The following is a 20,205-nucleotide window of genomic DNA, read 5'->3' as shown; positions in this document are numbered from 1 at the left end:
GCTGTGGCCGTGGCAGTGGCAGTGGCTGTGGCAGTGGCTGTGGCTGTGGCTGTGGCAGTGGCTGTGGCTGTGCAGTGGCTGTGGCAGTGGCTGTGGCAGTGGCTGTGGCTGTGGCAGTGACTGTGGCTGTGGCTGTGGCAGTGGCTGTGGCTGTGGCAGTGGCTGTGGCTGTGGCAGTGGCTGTGGCAGTGGACTGTGGCAGTGGCAGTGGCTGTGGCTGTGGCTGTGGCAGTGGCGTGGGTGGCGTGGCGTGGCGTGGCTGTGGCAGTGGCAGTGGCTGTGGCAGTGACTGTGGCAGTGGCAGTGGCAGTGGCTGTGGCTGTGGCTAGTGGCTGTGGCTGTGGCAGTGGCAGTGACTGTGGCTGTGGCTGTGCTGTGCTGTGCAGTGGCTGTGGCTGTGGCAGTGCTGTGGCTGTGGCTGTGGCGTGCTGTGGCTGGCAGTGGCAGTGGCTGTGGCAGTGGCTGTGCAGTGCTGTGGCTGTGGCTGTGGCAGTGGCAGTGGGGGGTGGTGTGGCAGGACTGTGTGGCTGTAGCTGTGGCTGTGGCAGTGGCAGTGGCTGTGGCTGTGCTGTGGCGTGGCAGTGGCTGTGGCTGTGGCTGTGGCAGTGACTGTGCTGTGGCTGTGCAGTGGCTGTGGCAGTGCAGTGCTGTGGCTGTGACAGTGGCATTGGCTGTGGCTGTGGCAGTGACTGTGGCAGTGGCTGTGGCTGTGGCTGTGGCTGTGGCAGTGGCAGGAGTGCTGTGGCAGTGGCTGTGGCAGTGGCTGTGGCTGAGCTGTGGCTGTGGCAGTGGCAGTGGCAGGACTGTGCATGCAGTGGCTGTGGCAGTGGCTGTGGCTGTGGCAGTGGCAGTGACTGTGGCAGTGGCAGTGGCTGTGGCTGTGGCTGTGGCAGCCTGGGCTGCAAAGCGAGTTCCAGCACAGGCTCCAAAGCTACACAGAGAAACCCTGTCTCAAAAAACCAAAAAAAAAAAAAAAAAAAAATTGTAGAGAGTTAAAATGTTACAGATCAGAGCCAAAAAGTAATGCGTGGAGTTTGGACCCCAGTGTAAACGGCCATGCTTAGTCCCTCTGAAAACCATTGTTGTCCACCTCTGTATCTGATCTACCATCCTTATGACTACCAAAGTTTTAAAATGTATTCTTTGAAGACCACTAGCTTCCGTCAGTCCAAGAGTGTCACCGGAGAACTTAAATTTGCAGCGGAGGTTTTCCTGTTTCAGCTGAACCCACCTACCTGTAGCTCCCTACCTTTTCTTTGTTCTACAACTAGTAAAATCTCATGTGGCCTCTTCTACAGTAGAACATGGTATTTAGGGCAACCTGAATGTGTGCTCCTGGGACCTGGTCACTCATAGTTGACTCCAGATAGATAGTTTATTTTATTCTAGTTCCCATTTCCTTCGAGGTGAGAGCTATGTTTTTGAGCCAACAAAAGTTAACTGTGGTGGCACGGATGTGTGGGTTCACAAGTGTCTGGACCATTGAATGAAGACCCAGAGAAACCTTAAGAATGAATCTAGCCTTTCCCGGCTGCAGGGGGATCCAACCTCTAAGGACTGAAGCACTTTCCCTTCACCCAGCACATTTTTATTTTGCTCTATACTTACAGTTTAACCAGTTGATTTCCATATGCTCGAAACAACCTGAATGAAGCCTCCAAAAATACAATGCCAAGTGCAAATTTCTCGATTCATCAGGTACCACAGTTCTGCGGGTTTCCTGAACCAAGTTCTTGCATAGGCTTGTATCCTTGGGAGACTCTCAGACAAGATTCACACAGAGGGCAACAAGAGAAACAAAAGATGGATAAGGACTAGGTGCTACTCCCTAGAGCCAGATCCAGTATAGCCCAGCAGGAATGCTGCCACAGTTAACATACATTTTTATTTTAAGTTCGTAAAACAAATACAAGGCCAGAAATAATCTCACTGATCATGGTTCACGTACATGCTTTCTGGTGCTGAGGTTATACCACACGGGTAGTGCGATGCAGAGGCCTTCATGCCCACCTGGACACTTACATGTGCATACACTACACCACTCCAATAAAATTATCAAATATTCCCATAATATTGAAGTCCTTTTACACCTCAAGCACCGGGTCAGTCTCTGTCCTACCCATTAAAGTCATCTTCATTTCAAATTAATAGCAAAGATCCGAGGCTGGGAAGATGGTTTAGTCAGTGGTGCTTTGCCTTATGGCTGATGCACGAGTTTGGACCCCAGTGTAAAAATCCAGGCATGGCGGGAATTACATCTGTAATCCCAATACTGGGGAGGCAGAAATAGGCGGATTCTTGGGGATCACTGGATAGCCAATCTAACCGAACCAGTGAGTTCAAGGCCCAGTGACAACCTGTCTCAAAAATAAGGTGAAATGGATCAGCAAAACGGCTCAACGGATAAAGGCACTTGCCTCTGATCCTGCTGGCCTGAATTTGAGCCCCAGATCCCACACAGTGAAAGGAGGGAACCAACTCCCAGTTTCCATGGGTTTCTTTGTTACCCATGAAGACGGTTCCAGTTTGCGAGAGCAACAACAAAAATATGTAGCCTTATCTCACTCGATATGTGTTGACCATTAGGAACCCTCCCCCCTTGGGACTATTTTATTCTCCTCGGTTTACAATGAGGACAGTCGAGTCAGATCACCTATGTTCAAATGTCAGATCGCCGTTAAATAGCTGTGTGACTTGGGCCTGTTACATTATCTGGCCGTGCAGAAATGAAAGTGGATCATGTGTTACCACGTAGAGGGTTAATTGGGTACATCTGCAGCAAACACTGCATTAACAAGAGTATGGTGATTCCACGAGAACATCAAAATCAGCAGAAACCACAGTGAGTCAGGATGCCAGCAAAGCACGAAAACACAAGTCCGTGTGGGCAGAACTACCGGGAATGTGGGTTAAGGTTCTCAGCACAAGCAGAAAGGTTGTAGCAAAGTAGGTGTCATCTACAGGCTATTAGCTTGGATAAAGGCACCCCATAATTCGTCACAACATGAATAAACCAGATCTTTCCACTACATGCTCCAAACTTCCCAAACTTCTCCCTAAAAATTCTCAGATTATCTGGCACCGGATGTGCTGTGTCAGAGGTACAGCCCCTCCTAGCTCTTCCACACTCCCCCTCAGTTCCCTTTTCTCTTCCTATCAGAACGTCTAGGGAGTAGGCATCGGGGACAACAAATAAAAGCTGTGGTCCAAAGCTGGAACCTGGAAGTTCCAGACACGAAGCAAGAGCAGTGATCATGAGCCACACCGCGGAACCAAGGGTACAGCATCTGAGCTCTCCAGGTGAGGATGGGCTGGGCTGTGAGAGTCGCTGAGGCGGGGGAGGCCTGAGAGGCAGCTCACGGTTGCGCTTGCCCAGGGCTCTGACTGGTGCTCTGTTCCTCCAGAGGATGAAGACTGCCTGATCAGTGGTACCAGGCATTCTGTTGTCAGCTCTGGATTACGACCAAAGTTTGGAATCAAAAGTTTGGCAGGTACAACAATGGTGAGGGGCTGAGGAAAAGTAGATGGCCCTTCCCGGAAGTGGGTCCTGGGAAATTGGAGTCAGGACCGTAAACTTCTCAGTCCTGAGAAGACGGATGCTGAGGGTGGAATCCTGGGCCATAGGTTGAGGCTGAGAATCCAGACTCACGTGCCCTGCAGGAGGAGAATGGTGGCAGGAAGTCTGTCCTGGGGCCAGGCTGAGGCAGGGGCACTATGATTCTAACGCCCTGACCTTCTCTCCTGCAGAGTATCTGAAGCGCAGCTGCAACCCCTTGGTCCTGCAGCTGTTCTCCTTCCTGTTCCTGGCCGGGCTCCTGCTGATCATTCTCGTCCTAGGTCAGACACAATGGAGGCCTCGCTCTCCGATCCAGCCCTAGGGCCTGTATGGGAAATATGGGGAGTGCAAGCGGTAACACAACCTTCAGTGGCTTCGAGGAACTTCTCAGAGACACCTCCCTCCCCTCTGGTGGGAGAAGAGCTGTGGCACGTGCTTCTACTGCTTCACCCGTCTCTGGGCATCTAGTTCCCAGGCCTTTAAATGTTATTAACCCAGGACTGGAGAGTTGGCTCAGCAGTTAAGAACACGTCTATTCCTCCAGAGGACCTGGGTTTGGTTCCCAGCATACACATGGTGGCTCACAATCATCTATAACTCCAGTTCCAGGGTATCCAACACCCTCTTCTGACCACCTCAGGCTCCAGACAAGCATCTGGTGTATACACACACACACACATGCAGGCAAAATACTCATATATATAGAACAAAAATAAATAATAACAAATGTTTAAAGACATCGGGCAGATATTGTTCTAGACAGAGGTGGAAGCATGTGCCTGGAATCTTACCTGTTTGTGAAGCTGAGATAGCATGAGGACGTGTCCCCAGGAGAAATCACTGACAACATAGTGAGACTCATCTTTTAAAAAATGACACAGTGTCCCAAGGGACCCAGGGCAGGCCATGAAAAAAAGTAGGATTTAATAACTGCAGGGATTTTCTTTCTTTCTTTCTTGCTAAGTCTCTGAGGTCCCCAGCTCGCAGGATCAGGACAGAATCTACCAGGAGCTCAAACAGCTGAAGACGGAAGTGCATGGTGAGTGACCAGAAACAAGGGACCCAGGGCCTCGGGTCTCCAGGAAAGAGGAACCAATTTCCTTTAGTCATCCGACCGCTTTGAGCCTCAGTTTCCATCTCTGTGAACTGAGATCACAATATAACACTGAGAAAGGAACTTGGTATTTACAGGGCCATGCGCACAGTAGGCACTCAGCGTTCAAAGGAATCGTGTGCAGAATAGACAATGTTCACAGGATCCTTTCACACAACAGACATTCAATATTCAAAGGGATTGTGCACACAGTAGGTGTACAGTGTTCACGGGGGCTATCCACACAGTAGGCACTCAGTGTTCACAGGAGTCTTGCACACAGAAGGCATTCAGTGTTAACAAGGGCCATACACATCATGGGCACTCTAAGTTCACAGAGGTTGTGCACACAGTAGGTCTCAGTCAAGCTAGTCCTGGATTCTATTCCGCACTCTGGGCTCTACTTCTCTGTGTCTGGAGAAGATGGCCTCAGGACTTCTAGAGTCTTCTGGGTGAAGAAGAGGATAAAGAACACAGAGAGGAAGGGCTTCCCAGAGTGCCTTGGTGAGGAAGGGTCCTTGAAGGCTGAAGAGAAACGGGAACATAGGCTTCTAAGTGTGTCCATCTGATCTGCTTCCCCCCACAGATGGCTTGTGTCAGCCCTGCCCCAGGGACTGGGTGTTCTTCCATAGAAGCTGTTACTTCTTCTCCAAGTCTCAACGGAACTGGCACAACTCCATCACTGCCTGCCAGGAAGTGGGGGCCCAGCTGGTCATCATAGAGACTGACGAGGAGCAGGTACACTGGTGGGGTACCACCCTTGTCTGGAACACATGTGGCTGTGGTCACCTGAGAGTGAGACAAGAGTATGAGCAAGACGCTGCTTTTTCTGCTTGACTAGAGAAGGGCAGGAATGAGGGGTCCCACGTACTCTCCGAGGAACCACACACAAGACTTGAACATTGCTGAATGCTTTGCAGAATGCCTAAAATGTAATTGCCACCCTGTGCTCTGGGCAGGATTAAACCCCTTCCTCACCAAGGGACAGATGTCCTGCTAGAGCAGAAACTAGGGAAACGTCTGTCAGGAAGGTGCTTGCCTTGTGAGCACGAAGACTTGAGTTTGGAACCACGTTTTGAAAGCTGGTCACGGGGTTTGGGGCAGCATCTCAGTGGGTAAGAGTGCTTGCTGCTTAGGCATGAAGACCTGACTTAGGAGCCTCAGCACCCACAGGGAAAAACCAAGCTTGGTCACATGTGCCTCTAAGCCCAACGCTGGGCATGAGGCCTGCAGACAGGAGGATCCCTAGGGCACGCTGACTGCCAGCCTAGCTCCACGCCCAGTAAGAAATCCTCATTCAAGAGAACTAAGTGGAAAGCAATACCGCAGGATGCCTAATGTCTCCCTGTGGCTCTGCATGTGCACTCACGGTTGCGAGCACCTGCACACACATATGCATGCATACCATACACACACACACACCGCACACATGTACACACAAAGCCAGGTATTGTGCCCACATTTTAAAAAAATATAATATTTTTTTTTTCAAGACTGGGTTTCTCTGTGTAGCTTTGTGCCTTTCCTGGATCTCGCTCTGTAGACCAGGCTGGCCTCGAACTCACAAAGATCCTCCTGGCTCTGCCTCCCAAGTGCTGGGATTAAAGTCATGTACCACCACTGCCCGGCCAAAATATAGTATTTTTATTATTTGATTCACACACACACACACACACACACACACACACACACACACACACACTTCTCCCTTTAACTCTTCCTGAATCCATCTCCCATCCCCTCCCAACTTCATGCCCCGTCCCTTTTTGTATATCCCACTGAGTAGGTTTATGTTGCCCACATACTCGTGGACACGGGGCCAACCACTAAAGCTTGGTCTGCAGAGCAGAGAAAACTGGCTTTCCCTCTTCCCTCCAAAGCCGTCAACTGTCCTAGCACCTCATGAACACCTCCTCTCTCCATGCCGCAGTGTTAACAAGCTTGTTGTGTAGGCAACCAGAACTGCTGTGAGTCCATGAGTCCAGCAGTCCTGCCATGTCCAGGCCTCCCCAGCCTCTGGCTCTTGCAGTCTTTCTGCCTCCTCTTCCATGATGCTCCCAGAGCCTTGAGGGTAGGTAACATATAGATGTCCCATTTGGGGCTACGCCCTGCACAGACACGTACTCCCTGCATTTAACCAGTTGTGAGATTCTGTCGTAGGCACCATCCACTACACAAAGAAACTTCTCTGATAAGGGCTGAGAGTTACACTAATCTATAGGTATAGAGGCATGAATTTAGAGGGTAGTTTGATAGTATTCCCATTTAGCAAAATAACAGTAATAGATTTTCCCCTGGGACCTATAAGCTCCCCAACCATGGGTTCTTGGCCAGGTTTAGAGTACCAAGCACGTTTCCTCTTGTGGAGTGGCCCTTAAATCCAAGCAGAAAGCAGTTGGTCACCCCCATAGCATTCATGCTGACATGGCACCCACGGGTCTGTCCTGCCAGGCCAGCTCCTACTGCAGCTAATGGCGTTCACTGCTGGGTAAGGCTGTTGTTGACTCTTCACCCCTAGCAGCCTGTGTAGCCCTTATGGGTTCTTCGAAAGCTAGGAGACCCCACCTTCAATGCCTGTACTGGGGAGGCAGAGACAGCGTTTCCATGAGTCTGGCTGAGCTGCTAGTCTACTTGATTTGGTGAACTACAGGTCCAGTGGGAAATTTATCTCAAAAAATAATAAAGGGCAACTGAAGAAGACACCAAATGCTGACCTCTGACCTCCATATCCATTTGCACATACATCTGCATTCACATATGACAGAAATATGTACACAAATACACATACAGACACCACACACATGCAAAAAAAAAAAAAGAGCAGTCTTAATGCCTAGTGATACCCATTTCCTTGGTGTTTATCCTCATCAGTGGGACATCACCCAGTGCAGAGTTGGACAGAGCTGATATGCATCTTTAGCAACCATGCACTGGTACAAATGCTTCCACCGCATTAAAGCTACTACAGACATGCTCAGAACTCCCAAGACAACCTTGCCACATTGCTAAGCATGTTGGGAGAAAAGCCAGCCATGTATGTCTGTGTGCCATAGTCTGTCTGCCTGTAAGATACATATATGCACATCAAGTTGAGGCAGGGCCAAACTCCTCCCCCTGTATCATGGCTGGACCAAGGTAATCCTGCATGGGGAACAGGTTCCTGCCTCAACTTGGTGTGCCATGCTTTGTTCAAGCCCATGGGAGACTTGCACATGGCACTATAGAACAGAAGGTGGAAGGTCAGATTGCAAGTAGAACTTTCTGCAGGAGTTCAGGGAGGTAAAATCTCTCCTCTTCGGACTCCTCCTCTTCCCCTCCAGACCTTCCTGCAGCAGACTTCTAAGGCTAAAGGACCAACCTGGATGGGGCTGTCAGACGTGCATAATGAAGCCACATGGCACTGGGTGGATGGCTCACCTCTGTCACCCAGGTAGGTCTAGAATGAAAGCTACACTCTCTACAGCAGTAGGGGCGTCTCTGACACTCAGGCCTGAGCTGTCTTTGGGGTTCACCCCTCTCCCTGGCCCCTTAGGAATAAGAGATGCCCACATTTGCTGATGGAAGGAGATCTCCGTACCCATGCAAAGACAGAATAGAAGCAAATCCCCCCAGGAAAGCAGCAAGAGAAGCTTCCCCCTGAGGGGTGTGGGTTTTAATGTAGGGTATTAATAGAAAATACAAAATAAAGCAAGGCCACGGGTGAGGGGACTATTACCAAAGCAAAGATCAGGCTAGCTGCTGACTTCGTGGCTGCCTGACATGCGTAAAGCCCTGGTTCAGTACCCAGCACCATGCACCAACTGTGGTGCTGTTACATGCCTGTGATCCCAGCACTTGGGAGGTAGAGATAGGAAAATCAGAAATTTGAGTTCATCCTTGCCCACATCATGAGTTCGAGATCAGCCTTGTCTCAAAATAAGAAAGAAAAGATGAAAGGAAAGGAAGAGGAAGGGAGGCCATGTACATCGAGGAAGGATGTGAAGGCATTGAGCATCTGGAAGCTAAAGCTGTGGATTGTGGCGTGCCACTGGGGCAGACTGATGTTCTGTGGACTGGTGTCCTAGTATTTATTATTCCTTCATTCTTTCCTCCCTCCTCTCTGTCTGTCTGTCTGTCTGTCTGTCTCTCTCTCTCTCTCTTTGTGTGTGTGTCTCTCTCTGTCTCTCTCTGTCTCTCTGTCTCTGTCTCTCTCTGTCTCTCTCTGTCTCTGTCTCTCTCTGTCTCTCTCTGTCTCTCTCTCTCTCTCTCTCTCTCTCTCTCTCTCTCTCTCTCTCTCCTTTTTGGTTTGTTGCTGTGGTAAAATATCCTAGCAGAAGCACCTTTAAGGAAGAACATGTTTATTTGGCTCACAAGTTCAGGTTAAAGTCTGTGTTAGTCACTGTTTCTATTGCTATAATGAAACACCATGACCAAAAGCAAGTTGGGGAGGAAAGGGTTTATGACTTACATTTCCATATCTGTAGTCCATCAGTGAAGGAAGTCAGAACAGGAACTCAAACAGGGTGGGAACCTGGAGGCAGGAGCTGCAGAGACCATGATGGGTGCTGCTTACTGGCTTGCCCCCCATGCCTTATTCAGCCTGCTTTCCTATAGAATCCAGGATCACCAGCCCAGGGGTGTTTCTACCCACATGGGTTGGGCCTTCCCCCATCAATCACAGATTAAGAAACTGTCCCACGGCTTGCCCACAGCCCATATTATTGAGGCATTTTCTCAATTTAGGCTCCCTCTTCTTCAATGACTCTAGGCTGTGTCTAGTTGACATTAAACTAACCAGCACACAGTCCTTTCTTACAGGGAAGTCAAAGCAGGAACTTGAAGCAGTTAGTCACAACCACAGTCAGGAGCAGAGAGAGAGGACTCATTTCAGGCACCAGCCCATGAAACCATGACACCACTTTCGGGTGTTTTCCCGTCTCAATTAATCCAACTTTTAAAATCCCTCGTAGACATTTCCTCAAGCCAGCCTAATCTAGACAATGTCTCACTGAGACTCTGTTCCCCACTTATTGTAGACTGTGTCAGCTTGACAACGGAAACTAACTGTCACACTGACTTTGCAGCTTTGTGCAGTATTGGAATAAAGGGGAGCCCAACAATGTCGGGGACGAAGACTGCGCAGAGTTCTCTAGGGATGGCTGGAACGATATCAAATGTGACACCCTAAATTTCTGGATCTGTAAGAAAGCTTTAACCTCATCATGCAACACCAAATGAAAGCCAGTTCATCTCAGCCTCTGCATCCCAAACCCCAATACCAGGTGGAAGAACTTGACTCATGTCCATGCCCCTTCTTCTTGTCTGGTGGCCTTGGGATGGTAATAAAAGCGCCTGTTCTTCTCGGTCAGATTCCTCATCCTCTATGGGTTTGGGCTTCTGCTTCAGTGGGTGGGGCAGGGGGGGGCGCGGAGTGCTTCAGGTTTCCTGTGGCTCAGGTTTCGTGGTTGTCCCCAACCTTGGCAAGTTAATATTGTGACCAAATACAGGATACACTCAGGACCTGTGTGCTTCACTTTAATCAAAACTCTGCCCTCCTTGCAAAAAAACAGAGCATTTTCACTGTGACGTCACAACTGCCTTTTCAGTGTGATGTCACTGCTACCTTTTCAGTGTGACATCACAGCTGCCTTTTCACTGTGATGTCACAGCTGCCTTTTCAGGGTGACGTCACAGCTGCCTTTTCAGGATGACATCACAGCTGCCTTCTCGCTGTGATGTCACAGCTGCCTTTTCAGGGTGACGTCACAGCGGCCTTTTCAGGGTGATGTCACAGTTGCCTTTTCAGGATGACATCATAGCTGCCTTTTCACTATGACATCACAGCCGCCTTTTCAGGGTGATGTCACAGCTGCCTTTTCAGGATGACATCATAGCTGCCTTTTCACTGTGACATCACAGCCGCCTTTTCAGGGTGATGTCACAGCTGCCTTTTCAGGGTGATGTCACAGCAGTGTCCCCTGAGCCTCGGTCCCACACCGCACACTTCTTGTGCTTCTGCTCAGTTCCTCCCCCACCTCCTCTGAGCTCTGCGGCTGGTGTCTTACTTTTCCTGCTCTGACAAAACACCTGTCAAAACCAACTTGAGGAGGGAGGGGTGTACTTGGGCTCCCGGTTTGCAGGTGCAGATCCATCGTGGAGGCGAAGGCGTGGCGCAGGAGTTTAAGGCAGCTCACATTGCAGCTGTATTCAGAGAGCAGAGAGTCTGGGACTACAGACCATGAAATGGTGCCATCTGTGGTTAGGATGTATCTTCCCACCCCAATTAACCGAATCTAGAAGCTCCCTTCCAGAAAGTCATCTCCGTGGGGATTTTCAGATTTTATGGATAATATGTGACGAGAGTGACCACCACAGCAGGGAACCCTCCCTGGTTGGTGTAGCCCGTTCTGCAGACTGAGGCACCCAGGAAATAATCCTCCCGGTCAGTTAGTGACTGTTGGACACTGGGATATGAATACCCCTATTCCCTTTAGTCATGGAGATTCCATGCTGGGTCCTGAGGAGGAACTCTCTCTGCTCAGGAACTTGTCTCCCAACTTCCGGGAGCTCCTTTTAAGCAGCTGTCACCCCTGGCCCATTTGCTTTGATATAGGGAGCTGACTTCTCCCTGGACATCGCTCATGGTCAGGACAACAAGGATCTAGACTCACCGGGCCCTCATGAGATGGTGCTGAAGGGAAGTGTTAGAGTCTAGACTAAACTGCTTCCAGGCCACAGCCACAGCGCCCATACCAACCATCAGTGAGTTTCTAAACCCAGGTGCCTGGACCCCGGGAGAATCACAGGAAGTTCACAGATCTCAGGTTGCCAGACTCCCTAAGACATGGGGGGAGGGGGGCGAGTGATGGAGATACCTCCTCCTACACTGGAATTCCTGTCTTCCCACCTCCCTTGCCACTGGGTGGGGAGTCAGAGACAAACTAACTGCTCAATCTTCTACCTTCCTCTGAGATTCATGAGAAATGAGCCCACTCTGATTCATGGGTCTGAATTATCCTTAGAAGCCCTTCCACGCTGTCTGCCTGCCTATCCGTAGGGTTCAGGCCTCAACTCCCATACTGTCATCTGTCTGTCTGTCTGTCTTCTCTTGGCATTAATAACTCTGCTAATAAACTTCTTATTCAAAAAGACAATCTGCCTCAGTGTTGCCCTTGGGCCCCACAGGAAAGAACTTTCAGAAATTAAGGACTAGAGGCAGCAGCCTAAAGATTGACACAAAAAAGCCACTGGACACCCTTCCACACGTGGGCTCCAAGTGACAGAGCATGCCTAAGAAAAGCCCAGAGACAGAGGGGCAGCTGTGCAATGACCTGTGAAGAACCGAGAGCACCTTAGGGCTTTCCCACTCCCGTGAGTGCTTCCCCTTTCTTAATCGACTCTCCTGAGGGAGACCAGCTCCCTCTTTCCCCCACAGGGTACTCTTGAGCGGGGAGAAATGAGGAATACGTAGATAAAAGTGCAGAGGAGAGAGACAGTTAGAAACGTAAGATAGCCTCGGGAGGGCCTGGGTCAAAACCCACCAGCCCCTTCTGTCTCTACCACTTGTATAGGAATGCCAAGGGGTGGCACGGCCAAGTGCAGACACCCAGACACCTGGTGACCATGCATGTGGTCAAGCCATCCCCTAATGCAGCCTGCTGTGTACAGCAAGCTCAGATCTCACTAGGAAACCTTGGTGAGCTCCCACACTCTCCTCTCCTCCTTCTAACCACATGTCCAATTCTTTGCCTTGGAGTGCAAGAGCCTTACTGCTTACTTCAGGGGTTGCTCACGTGGGGTCTGTAGAAGCTGGGGCTTGCAGCCAGCGGGTGCCCTCTCGCCCTTGTTCCTGCTCCGCACAACGGGGACCTCTCCCGTCTGCCCCTTCGGCCCGCTTTCCCCAGATTTCTACAGCAGGAGTGGGGAGAGCCGCACCCTCTCTGCTGCTCTATGGTGTTAGCTGAATGTATTAGTGGCATAAAGACACACACACTGGCCAGCAGCTACCCTAGGAGCCAGCACTTTTAAGATGGCTAGACTTGAGAGGTCAGTGCAGAGCCTCTTCAGCAACCCAGCACCGAGGCTGGGAGACAAGCAGATCCTGACAGGGAGTTGTCCCCTGACCTTTGTTGGTGTAAAAAGCACAATTCTCATCTAAAGAAGAATAAGAAATGGCGCATTCTGGAGTGAGGCATGAACAAATGGCCTGGGAACACGCATTCATCTTTCCCTGGAGTCTATCTTCTACAGTGGAAATGGCTACATAAGATTTATTAGTTACATAACAAAGTCATAAATCAAAGTATTTGCCAAATGCATTTGTGGGGCCATGGGTGGGCAGGTCACAGTAAATCAGGAGAACCTCATTGCAGATTTCAGGTGCCGTGTGGTGATGTCCTTGGCTTTGGGGATGATGGAAGTGAGTGATCTGCTAGCAATACACTGTAAGGTGAGTCACCACCGTGTTAGGTCAGACACAGGGGTGGGAAGTGGACAACACACAAAGAGACTAAAAATTGCCCAACATAATTTGGCTCTGGCCTAAAACATTTTGAAAAATAATTTATTTAACTTTATTTTATGTGCGTTGGTGTGAAGGTGTCAGATCTCCTGAAACTGGACAGTTACAGACAGTTGTGAGCTGCCATGTGGGTGCTGGGAATTGAACCCTGGCCCTCTGGAAGAGCAGTCAGTGCTCTTATTTGCTGGGCCATCTCTCCAGCCCTGGTCTGGAACATTTTAATTCTCCATAATTTCAAAATTCTGTCATTTGACCTTGTAGAATCTTTAACAAGAGGTACGGTCCCCCGTGTCTCTCTCTCTTTATTTCTTTCCTTCTGGGAGCTTCCATCCACACGATGGACTGGCCCATGCTTGCTTGGCCACTGGCCAAGCAGAGATGAAAACACCCACATGGTTCTTTGGGGGTCCCCAATACTACTAGTCCCCGAGCACCATTGCACCCTCAGACTTCCCATGCTGCTGGCATTCATCCAAGCACCCCCAAACTTCCTTCCATCTTCCCGGATGTCCACTGAAATGATGGGAATGGCAGACTCAGAGGCGGTTCTGGTGCCTGGGCCTCCCCACCATCCTGTCCATGATGGCTACCTACCTCTTACTTTATGCTATCTTTTTGTTGTTGTTGTTGTTTTGTTTTGTTTTCCTGGAACTCACTCTGTAGACTAGGCTGGCCTCGAACTCATAGAGATCCACCTGCCTCTGCCTCCCGAGTGCTGGGATTAAAGGTGTGCGCCACCACGGCCCAGCTATGCTATCTTTCTTAATGCACCTCCTCCCAGGATTTACAGAACACCGCTCCTCCTTTTGAGGCTCCACTCCTGTTTTCTCAGATATAATGAACTGTTACTTTCGCAATGCCTCCTACCTGGAGTGTGGTTCATGGCTCCCATCACCATGGTACCCTTTTCTCATTCCTGGACGTAACTTTGTGTCGGCTCCTTTCTGAACCAACCCACCCACTGGTCCTCTTTCCTCTGTGTCTAAAGGCACTTATCAGGCATTTGAATATCTCCCCAAGACACTCATATTGCACACACACACACACACATGCACACACACACACACACACACACACACACACACGCTAGCTAGCGTAAAAGTAAAAACTACTCATCTAAGTTTCTTTTAGTGGGTGTGTATACATATGTGCATATAGGTGCACATGTGTGGATGCATGTATGTATATGTGTAAGGAAGCTGGAGGACAACCTAGGGTGCCATTCTTAAGGAACTGTCCACCTCTCTAAAAACCTTTTTACAATTACTTGTTTACTGGGGGAAAGGGGCCAGCACATGCCAAAGCAGGTCACAGACGTGGCCGCAAACGGCTTTACCCACTGAGCCATCCCACTCCCACCACACAAACCTCCTTCTTCACTGACACAGGGTCTGTCATTGTCTTCTGAGAGGCCATGAAACCCCGACAGGCTAACCAACAAGCCCTGGGGGTCTACCTGTCTGTGCCTCCCTACGGATTGTAAATACTCACCACCATGTCTGGCTTTTTTTTTTTTTTTTTTTTTTCTTAAACAAAGGTTGTGGGGCTTGAACTTGGGTACTTGTGTTTGCACAGCAAGCCCTTTACTGGCCGGGTCACCTCTCCGCTCCTGGAGGATTTATTTCTGAATGCTTCACTCTTTTGGGAGATCTGCACATGCCATTGCCTCATCAGATCTTTCTCACAGCTGTGTATCTTCACTCTGCCAAGGAACTATTTCTCTTCCGGTCACTTACTGATGGCCACGTGGGATTTCCCAACACAGGACCATGCTAAATAGCCTAGGCAGCTTTTTGTTTCCTCCTTAAGATTGTGTGATGTCCTTTGAATCAAATGCGCTCCATGAAAACAAACTAGGATATTTTTTCCGGGGTTTCGAAACATTTCCACTGCAGCAGAGAAGCTGGGTGAAGTAACATGCCATTGCATGGCCCTGTTTTCAAAGAATGACTTCCAGCGGCAAGTTTAGAATTGTGTATCACTACCCCAACAGATATGTGGCAAGACCTCAGGGTCCCCGACTGTATCTGTGCCAGAGCAGAGACCAGGCTGGAGTCCCAGGAGAGACTGCAGCCCACCACGCCTGGCAGCTCACAACAGCAAGGAGAAAGCAACTGTGCCAGCTCACACCACAGCTGAGTCCTCAACGCATGCCCTGTACAATGCAGTCACACTCCAGCTGAAAGATGTGTCGTCAGCACCATCCTCATGTCTCTAACGCTGTGACCTTCAGAAACAAAAATTCATCATCCTTAGGACAGTTTTCTTTTTAAATGTTTTAGTAGGATATATTAATTATACACAATAGTGGCTTTTATCAGGACCTTTTTTCATATGTAAATAATGCATTTTGTGTTTGTTTTTTTGAGACACGGTTTCTCTGTGTAGCCCTGGCTGTCCTGGAACTCACTCTGTAGACCAGGCTGGCCTCAAGCTCACAGAGATGCACCTGCCTCTGCTTCCTAGGTCCTGGAGTTAAAGGCGTTGGATACCACATCCTGCCATGTAACACGTTTTGATTGCATTTCCCCCCCTTGCCCTCCCCTGTCCTCTCCCCACTCTTGCAGATCCTCTTGTTTCCTCCCATCCACACTCATGTACTTTTCTGGGTAACACAATGAGTAGGGATTATTTACAAAACATGGGTGAGGAGTTGCTTATAGGAACTTGGGCATCTAATCAATGGCTATACCATCTCCAGCTCCCAGGAGCCTGTAAACCTTCAGGGAGGGAGGGGCACTGTGAGCCCCTCCCATGGCAATCACTAACTGCCTATCAATCCTGGGGAGGGCGGGGCACTGTGAGCCCGCCCCCCCCGCCTCCCCCCCCCCCCCCCCCCCCCGCAACCACTAACTGCCTATCAATCCTGGGGGGGCAGGCACTGTGAGCCCCTCCCCCTGGCAACCACTAACTGTCTAGCAACCTCAGGGAGGGCGGGGCACTGTGAGCCCCTCCCCTGGCAATCACTAACTGCCTATCAATCCTCGGGGGGCGGGGCACTGTGAGCCCCTCCCCTGGCAACCACTAACTGTCTATCAATCCTCAGGGAGGGCGGGGCACTGTGAGCCCCTCCCCTGGCAATCACTAACTGCCTATCAATCCTCGGGGGGCGGGGCACTGTGAGCCACACCCCTGGCAACCACTAACTGTCTAGCAACCTCAGGGAGGGCGGGGCAGCGTGGGCCCCAGCAACCATTAGCTGCCTCCTCCTAGAGGGAGGGGCCTCGTGAGACCCTCCTATCACTTTCTTGCTCCACCACTTCTGACTGCCAGACCTTGGGTCCATCACCTGCCATGGTGCTCCTCAAAATGAGCCGACTGTGGTCATTTTGGTGGGTCAGACCAGTTAAATGATTGAAAATACCAAGCACTTTAGAAAAGGCCCTCATTCGTGTTGATTGCTGCACTACTCGCAGCAGCGAGGAGATGGAATCGGCCTAAATGCCCATCAACAGAGGAATGCATAATGAAGATGTACTTAACATAATGCATAATGAAGATGTACTCTATATACACCGTGGAATTTTATTCCGCTATAGGAAATGAAATTTGCAGGATAATGCATGGGTCTGCAAAGTATTAAGGTTACTCAGAGTCAGGAACACAAATACTGCATGTCCTCTCACACATGTGAATCCCAACATTTAATGTGCGTATGTGGCTATGAGTGTGGTAAAAACTATGAAACTGGAAAAGACCAGGAGAGGAGAGAAAGAGGTACTGAGGACATATGAGAACTAGAGCATGTGACCTGGAATCAGGGGAGGGGGTGGGGAAGAAGGGGTGGGGAGAAGAGGGAGTGGGGGAGGAGGGAGTGGGGAAGGGGGGTGGGGGGAGGAGGGAGTGGGGAAGGAGAGTGGGGGGAGGAGGGAGTGGAGAAGGGGGGTGGGGGAGGAGAGTGGGGAAGAAGGGATGGGAGGAGGGTGTGGAGAAGAAGGGGTGAGGGGAGGAGGGTAGAGAAGAAGGGGTGGGAGGAGGGTGGGGAAGAAGGGGTGAGGGCAGGAGGGAGTGGGAAGGAGGGATGGGGAGGGAGGGGAGGAGGACCAATAAAAACTAATTGTGTTTCCAAATATCATAATGAATCCTAATCATTTGTGTATTGTTGTAATTTTTTAATTGTTATTACATTTATTTAGCTTTGGGAGGTTGGAGGATGATTTATGGAAGTTGGTTCTCTCCTTCTGCCATACGGGTCTCCACAACTGAACACACATCATCAGCCCCTTTACCACTGAGCCATCTTGCTGACCCATTAATAATACACTAGTGAAATACAGTGATGAGTCAGCCCAGCGGCCCAGTCAGCAGAAATCACCGTGATTTACGGCACCAGCATATCCTGGTGTCAGAGGGCACAGTGTTCTGAGATGACTGGGGACATTGAAAACCCCATCTTTGCCACTGATTAAGAAGAAATCAAAAGGAACTTTAGGGCTAGAGAGAAGACTCAGTAAAGAAAAAAAAGTGCTTGCCTCAGAAGCATGAAATCCTGAATCCAGTTCCCAAAAACCACATTGAAAAAAAAAAAAAGTCAGATGGTCACTGGTTTGTAATCCTAGCCCTCAGGGGGAAGGGATTTGCAGATTCCTGGGACTCGCTGGCTTCCTATTTAGTGAGTTCAGGCCAGTAAGAGATTGTTCATAGGACTGACTGGGGAGCTGGGGCTGAGTCATCATGGTACTTCACTGTGTGTGTGTGTGTGTGTGTGTGTGTGTGTGTGTGTGTGTGTGTGTCCATGAGGATGCAGTTAAATGTTGGTGATGGAGAGACATTTTCTCCAGTGGTGTAGCCACTGCTAAGATTTTCCATGCGCCTGTAATAAACCCTCACCATTGCTTCTTCTGTAAGCAAACCCCAATGGAACTCTGGGACACATACACACACACACACACACACACATACACACACACACATATACAAAAGTATAAGGGAGTGGTTGGGAAGAGGAAGGCGATGGACAGAAAGAGGAAAAGAGAAAGTAACAGGTGAATATGATCCAAATACGTTGTGGGCTGTGCAGGCATTGCAGCTTAGATGGAAAGGGATCCTGGCAGTCGGGAGCCAAGGAACACCACAAAGTCACTGTAAGTGCAGCCGCTTACAGCCCTGCTCCAGGGAAAGGTTTCCCCGATGTAACAACTCTGCTCCGGCAGCGAAGCTGTTCCAGTTCTGCTCAGGTCCCCGGAGCGTAACAACTCTGCTCTGCTCAGGGAAGGTTTCCTCAGCAAAAGTGTTAGAGCTCAAATGGGCTCCAGCTTTGACAAAAATTGTTACTTCTCTATTCTGCTCCACTCTGGCAAAAGAAGGTTGTCCATCACCCAACAAACCTCATTCAAGAGATTTATTGGGAAGGAAGAATCCAGGAGGATGGTGGCTGCCTCTACGGTGAGATGGCAGCAGACAGAACAGGTTCGGAGCTTTATATAGAGTTCCATGGAGGGGCGGAGCTTTTCGGGGTGAGTTGGGATTTGTGGGTTTTTGTGCTCACAGATTGATGGGATTCTGCGCTCAGGGACCTCAGGGGTTGGTGAGATTTCAATCCCTGTTCCCAAGTCAGGGTCGGGGTGTTTTTCCTTGGCCCTTTTCACCCTACATATGTAAGGGGGGTGATTGGGAAGAGAGAGGGCATGGGCAAGAAGGAGAAAAGAGAAAGTAACAAGTAAATATAATCAAAACATACTGTGGTCTGGAAATGGCTCAGCAGTTCAGAGTATGTAGTGATCTTACAGAAGACCTGAGCTGGGTCCATGTCATATGGCTTGCAATGACCTGTAACTCCAGCTCCAGGGGAATTTGAGACCTCTGGCTTCAGTTACCTGCACTTAATGCACATACACACACACACACACACACACACACACACACACACACACTTAAAAATAAAACAAATCTTTTGAAAATACATTGTGTACATAGATGCAAATACTCTAATGAAACTTGCTATGTGAAATTAGCATATGCTGATAAAACATTTTTTAAAGATTTATTTTTAATTTTTATTTATGTGTATATGTGTGTCTGTGTGTATGCCACTTGAGTGCAATGCCCTTGTGAGGTCAGAAGAGGGCGTCAGATCCCTGGGCCTGTAGTTACAGGTAGTTGTGAGCTGCCCGACATTGGTGCTGGGAACTGAAGTCTGCTCCTAAAAGAGCAGCAGCACTCTGAATTACTGAGCTGTCTCTCTAGCCCCCATTAAAAATATTTTTTAGAAGATGGATAGTAGACACCAATCTGAGTGCAGGGGAAGGCTACTTCAGGCACCCTCTCCACCACTGCTGAGTCTTAGCTGGGGACAATCTTGTGAGTTCCTGGGGTTTTCCCTACTGCAGCTTTCTCTCCATCCCCTTAACAGTATACTCTGTCAAGAGATCTCTTTCATTGCTCTCCCTCCCTGTCTCTCCCCCATGTTCCCAACCTCCCATTCCCTCCCCTCTATTCCCCCCTCTCAGTTTACCCAGGGGATCTTAACCCTTTCCCTTTCCCATGTATGTCCCTCTTAGTGTCCTCCTCTTTACCTAGCTTCAAGGAGCTAGGTCTGTCCCCAACATGGTATGCCAGCCTGTGTTGAGTACCAAGGGAGGCCTTACCCTCTATGAGGAGGGGGTGGGGGTGGGATGGGGGAGAAGAGGAGGGATGGGGAACAGGGGTTGGTCTGTAAAAGGAAAGAAAAAATTTTTAATAGAAAATTATATATAAAAAAAGATGGATAGTACTTAAAGAATTGTATCCAAAGTTGCCATCTGGCCTCCATATGTGTGTACATACTTCAAATGCATGCACATATATGTGCACTCACATGCATCCACACACGAGCATGTATACACACACAAATTTAAAATAAAGTAATTTTACATGACAAGTTATTATTTCCATGGAAATCATCCTATAGCTTTGCCATACCATAAGTGAACCAGATCTTTTTGCTATGGAGGCCAGAACACACACAGCCCCTCTCTGAGGTTCTTGGAACTTGGGGCACCTGCTATATTGTGTCAAAGTCTTTCCCCTCCTCTACCCTCTTCCGGTGCTGGAACCCAGTTCCTCGTTCCTCTTCCT

At 49.5% G+C, this 20,205-nt stretch overlaps 1 protein-coding gene across 1 annotated transcript; it reads left to right on the top strand.

Moving 5' to 3' along the window:
* Window positions 1-3,153: 3,153 nt before the first annotated feature.
* Window positions 3,154-9,996, top strand: LOC114683180 (CD209 antigen-like protein D). Its single transcript, XM_028857379.2, has 7 exons — window positions 3,154-3,300; window positions 3,405-3,491; window positions 3,748-3,837; window positions 4,521-4,595; window positions 5,236-5,387; window positions 7,970-8,079; window positions 9,713-9,996. Exons 1-7 carry the CDS (start codon window positions 3,255-3,257, stop codon window positions 9,864-9,866), a joined length of 714 nt encoding a protein of 237 aa, XP_028713212.1. The 5' UTR covers window positions 3,154-3,254; the 3' UTR covers window positions 9,867-9,996.
* The last annotated feature ends 10,209 nt before the right edge of the window (window positions 9,997-20,205 follow it).

This window comes from Peromyscus leucopus, chromosome 23, assembly GCF_004664715.2.
Source record: "Peromyscus leucopus breed LL Stock chromosome 23, UCI_PerLeu_2.1, whole genome shotgun sequence".
Taxonomy (NCBI): domain Eukaryota; kingdom Metazoa; phylum Chordata; class Mammalia; order Rodentia; family Cricetidae; genus Peromyscus; species Peromyscus leucopus.
Note: the sequence above shows the minus strand (reverse complement) of the source record. Positions and strands in the feature narration are given on the sequence as shown.

Bases quoted from the DNA above. Each gene is read 5' to 3' on its own strand.
- LOC114683180 (XM_028857379.2), top strand. From the start codon at position 3,255: ATGAGCCACACCGCGGAACCAAGGGTACAGCATCTGAGCTCTCCAG. The intron at 3,492-3,747 runs GTACAACAATGG...TCTCTCCTGCAG, and splicing joins TGGAATCAAAAGTTTGGCAG to AGTATCTGAAGCGCAGCTGC. The intron at 3,838-4,520 runs GTCAGACACAAT...TTTCTTGCTAAG, and splicing joins GCTGATCATTCTCGTCCTAG to TCTCTGAGGTCCCCAGCTCG.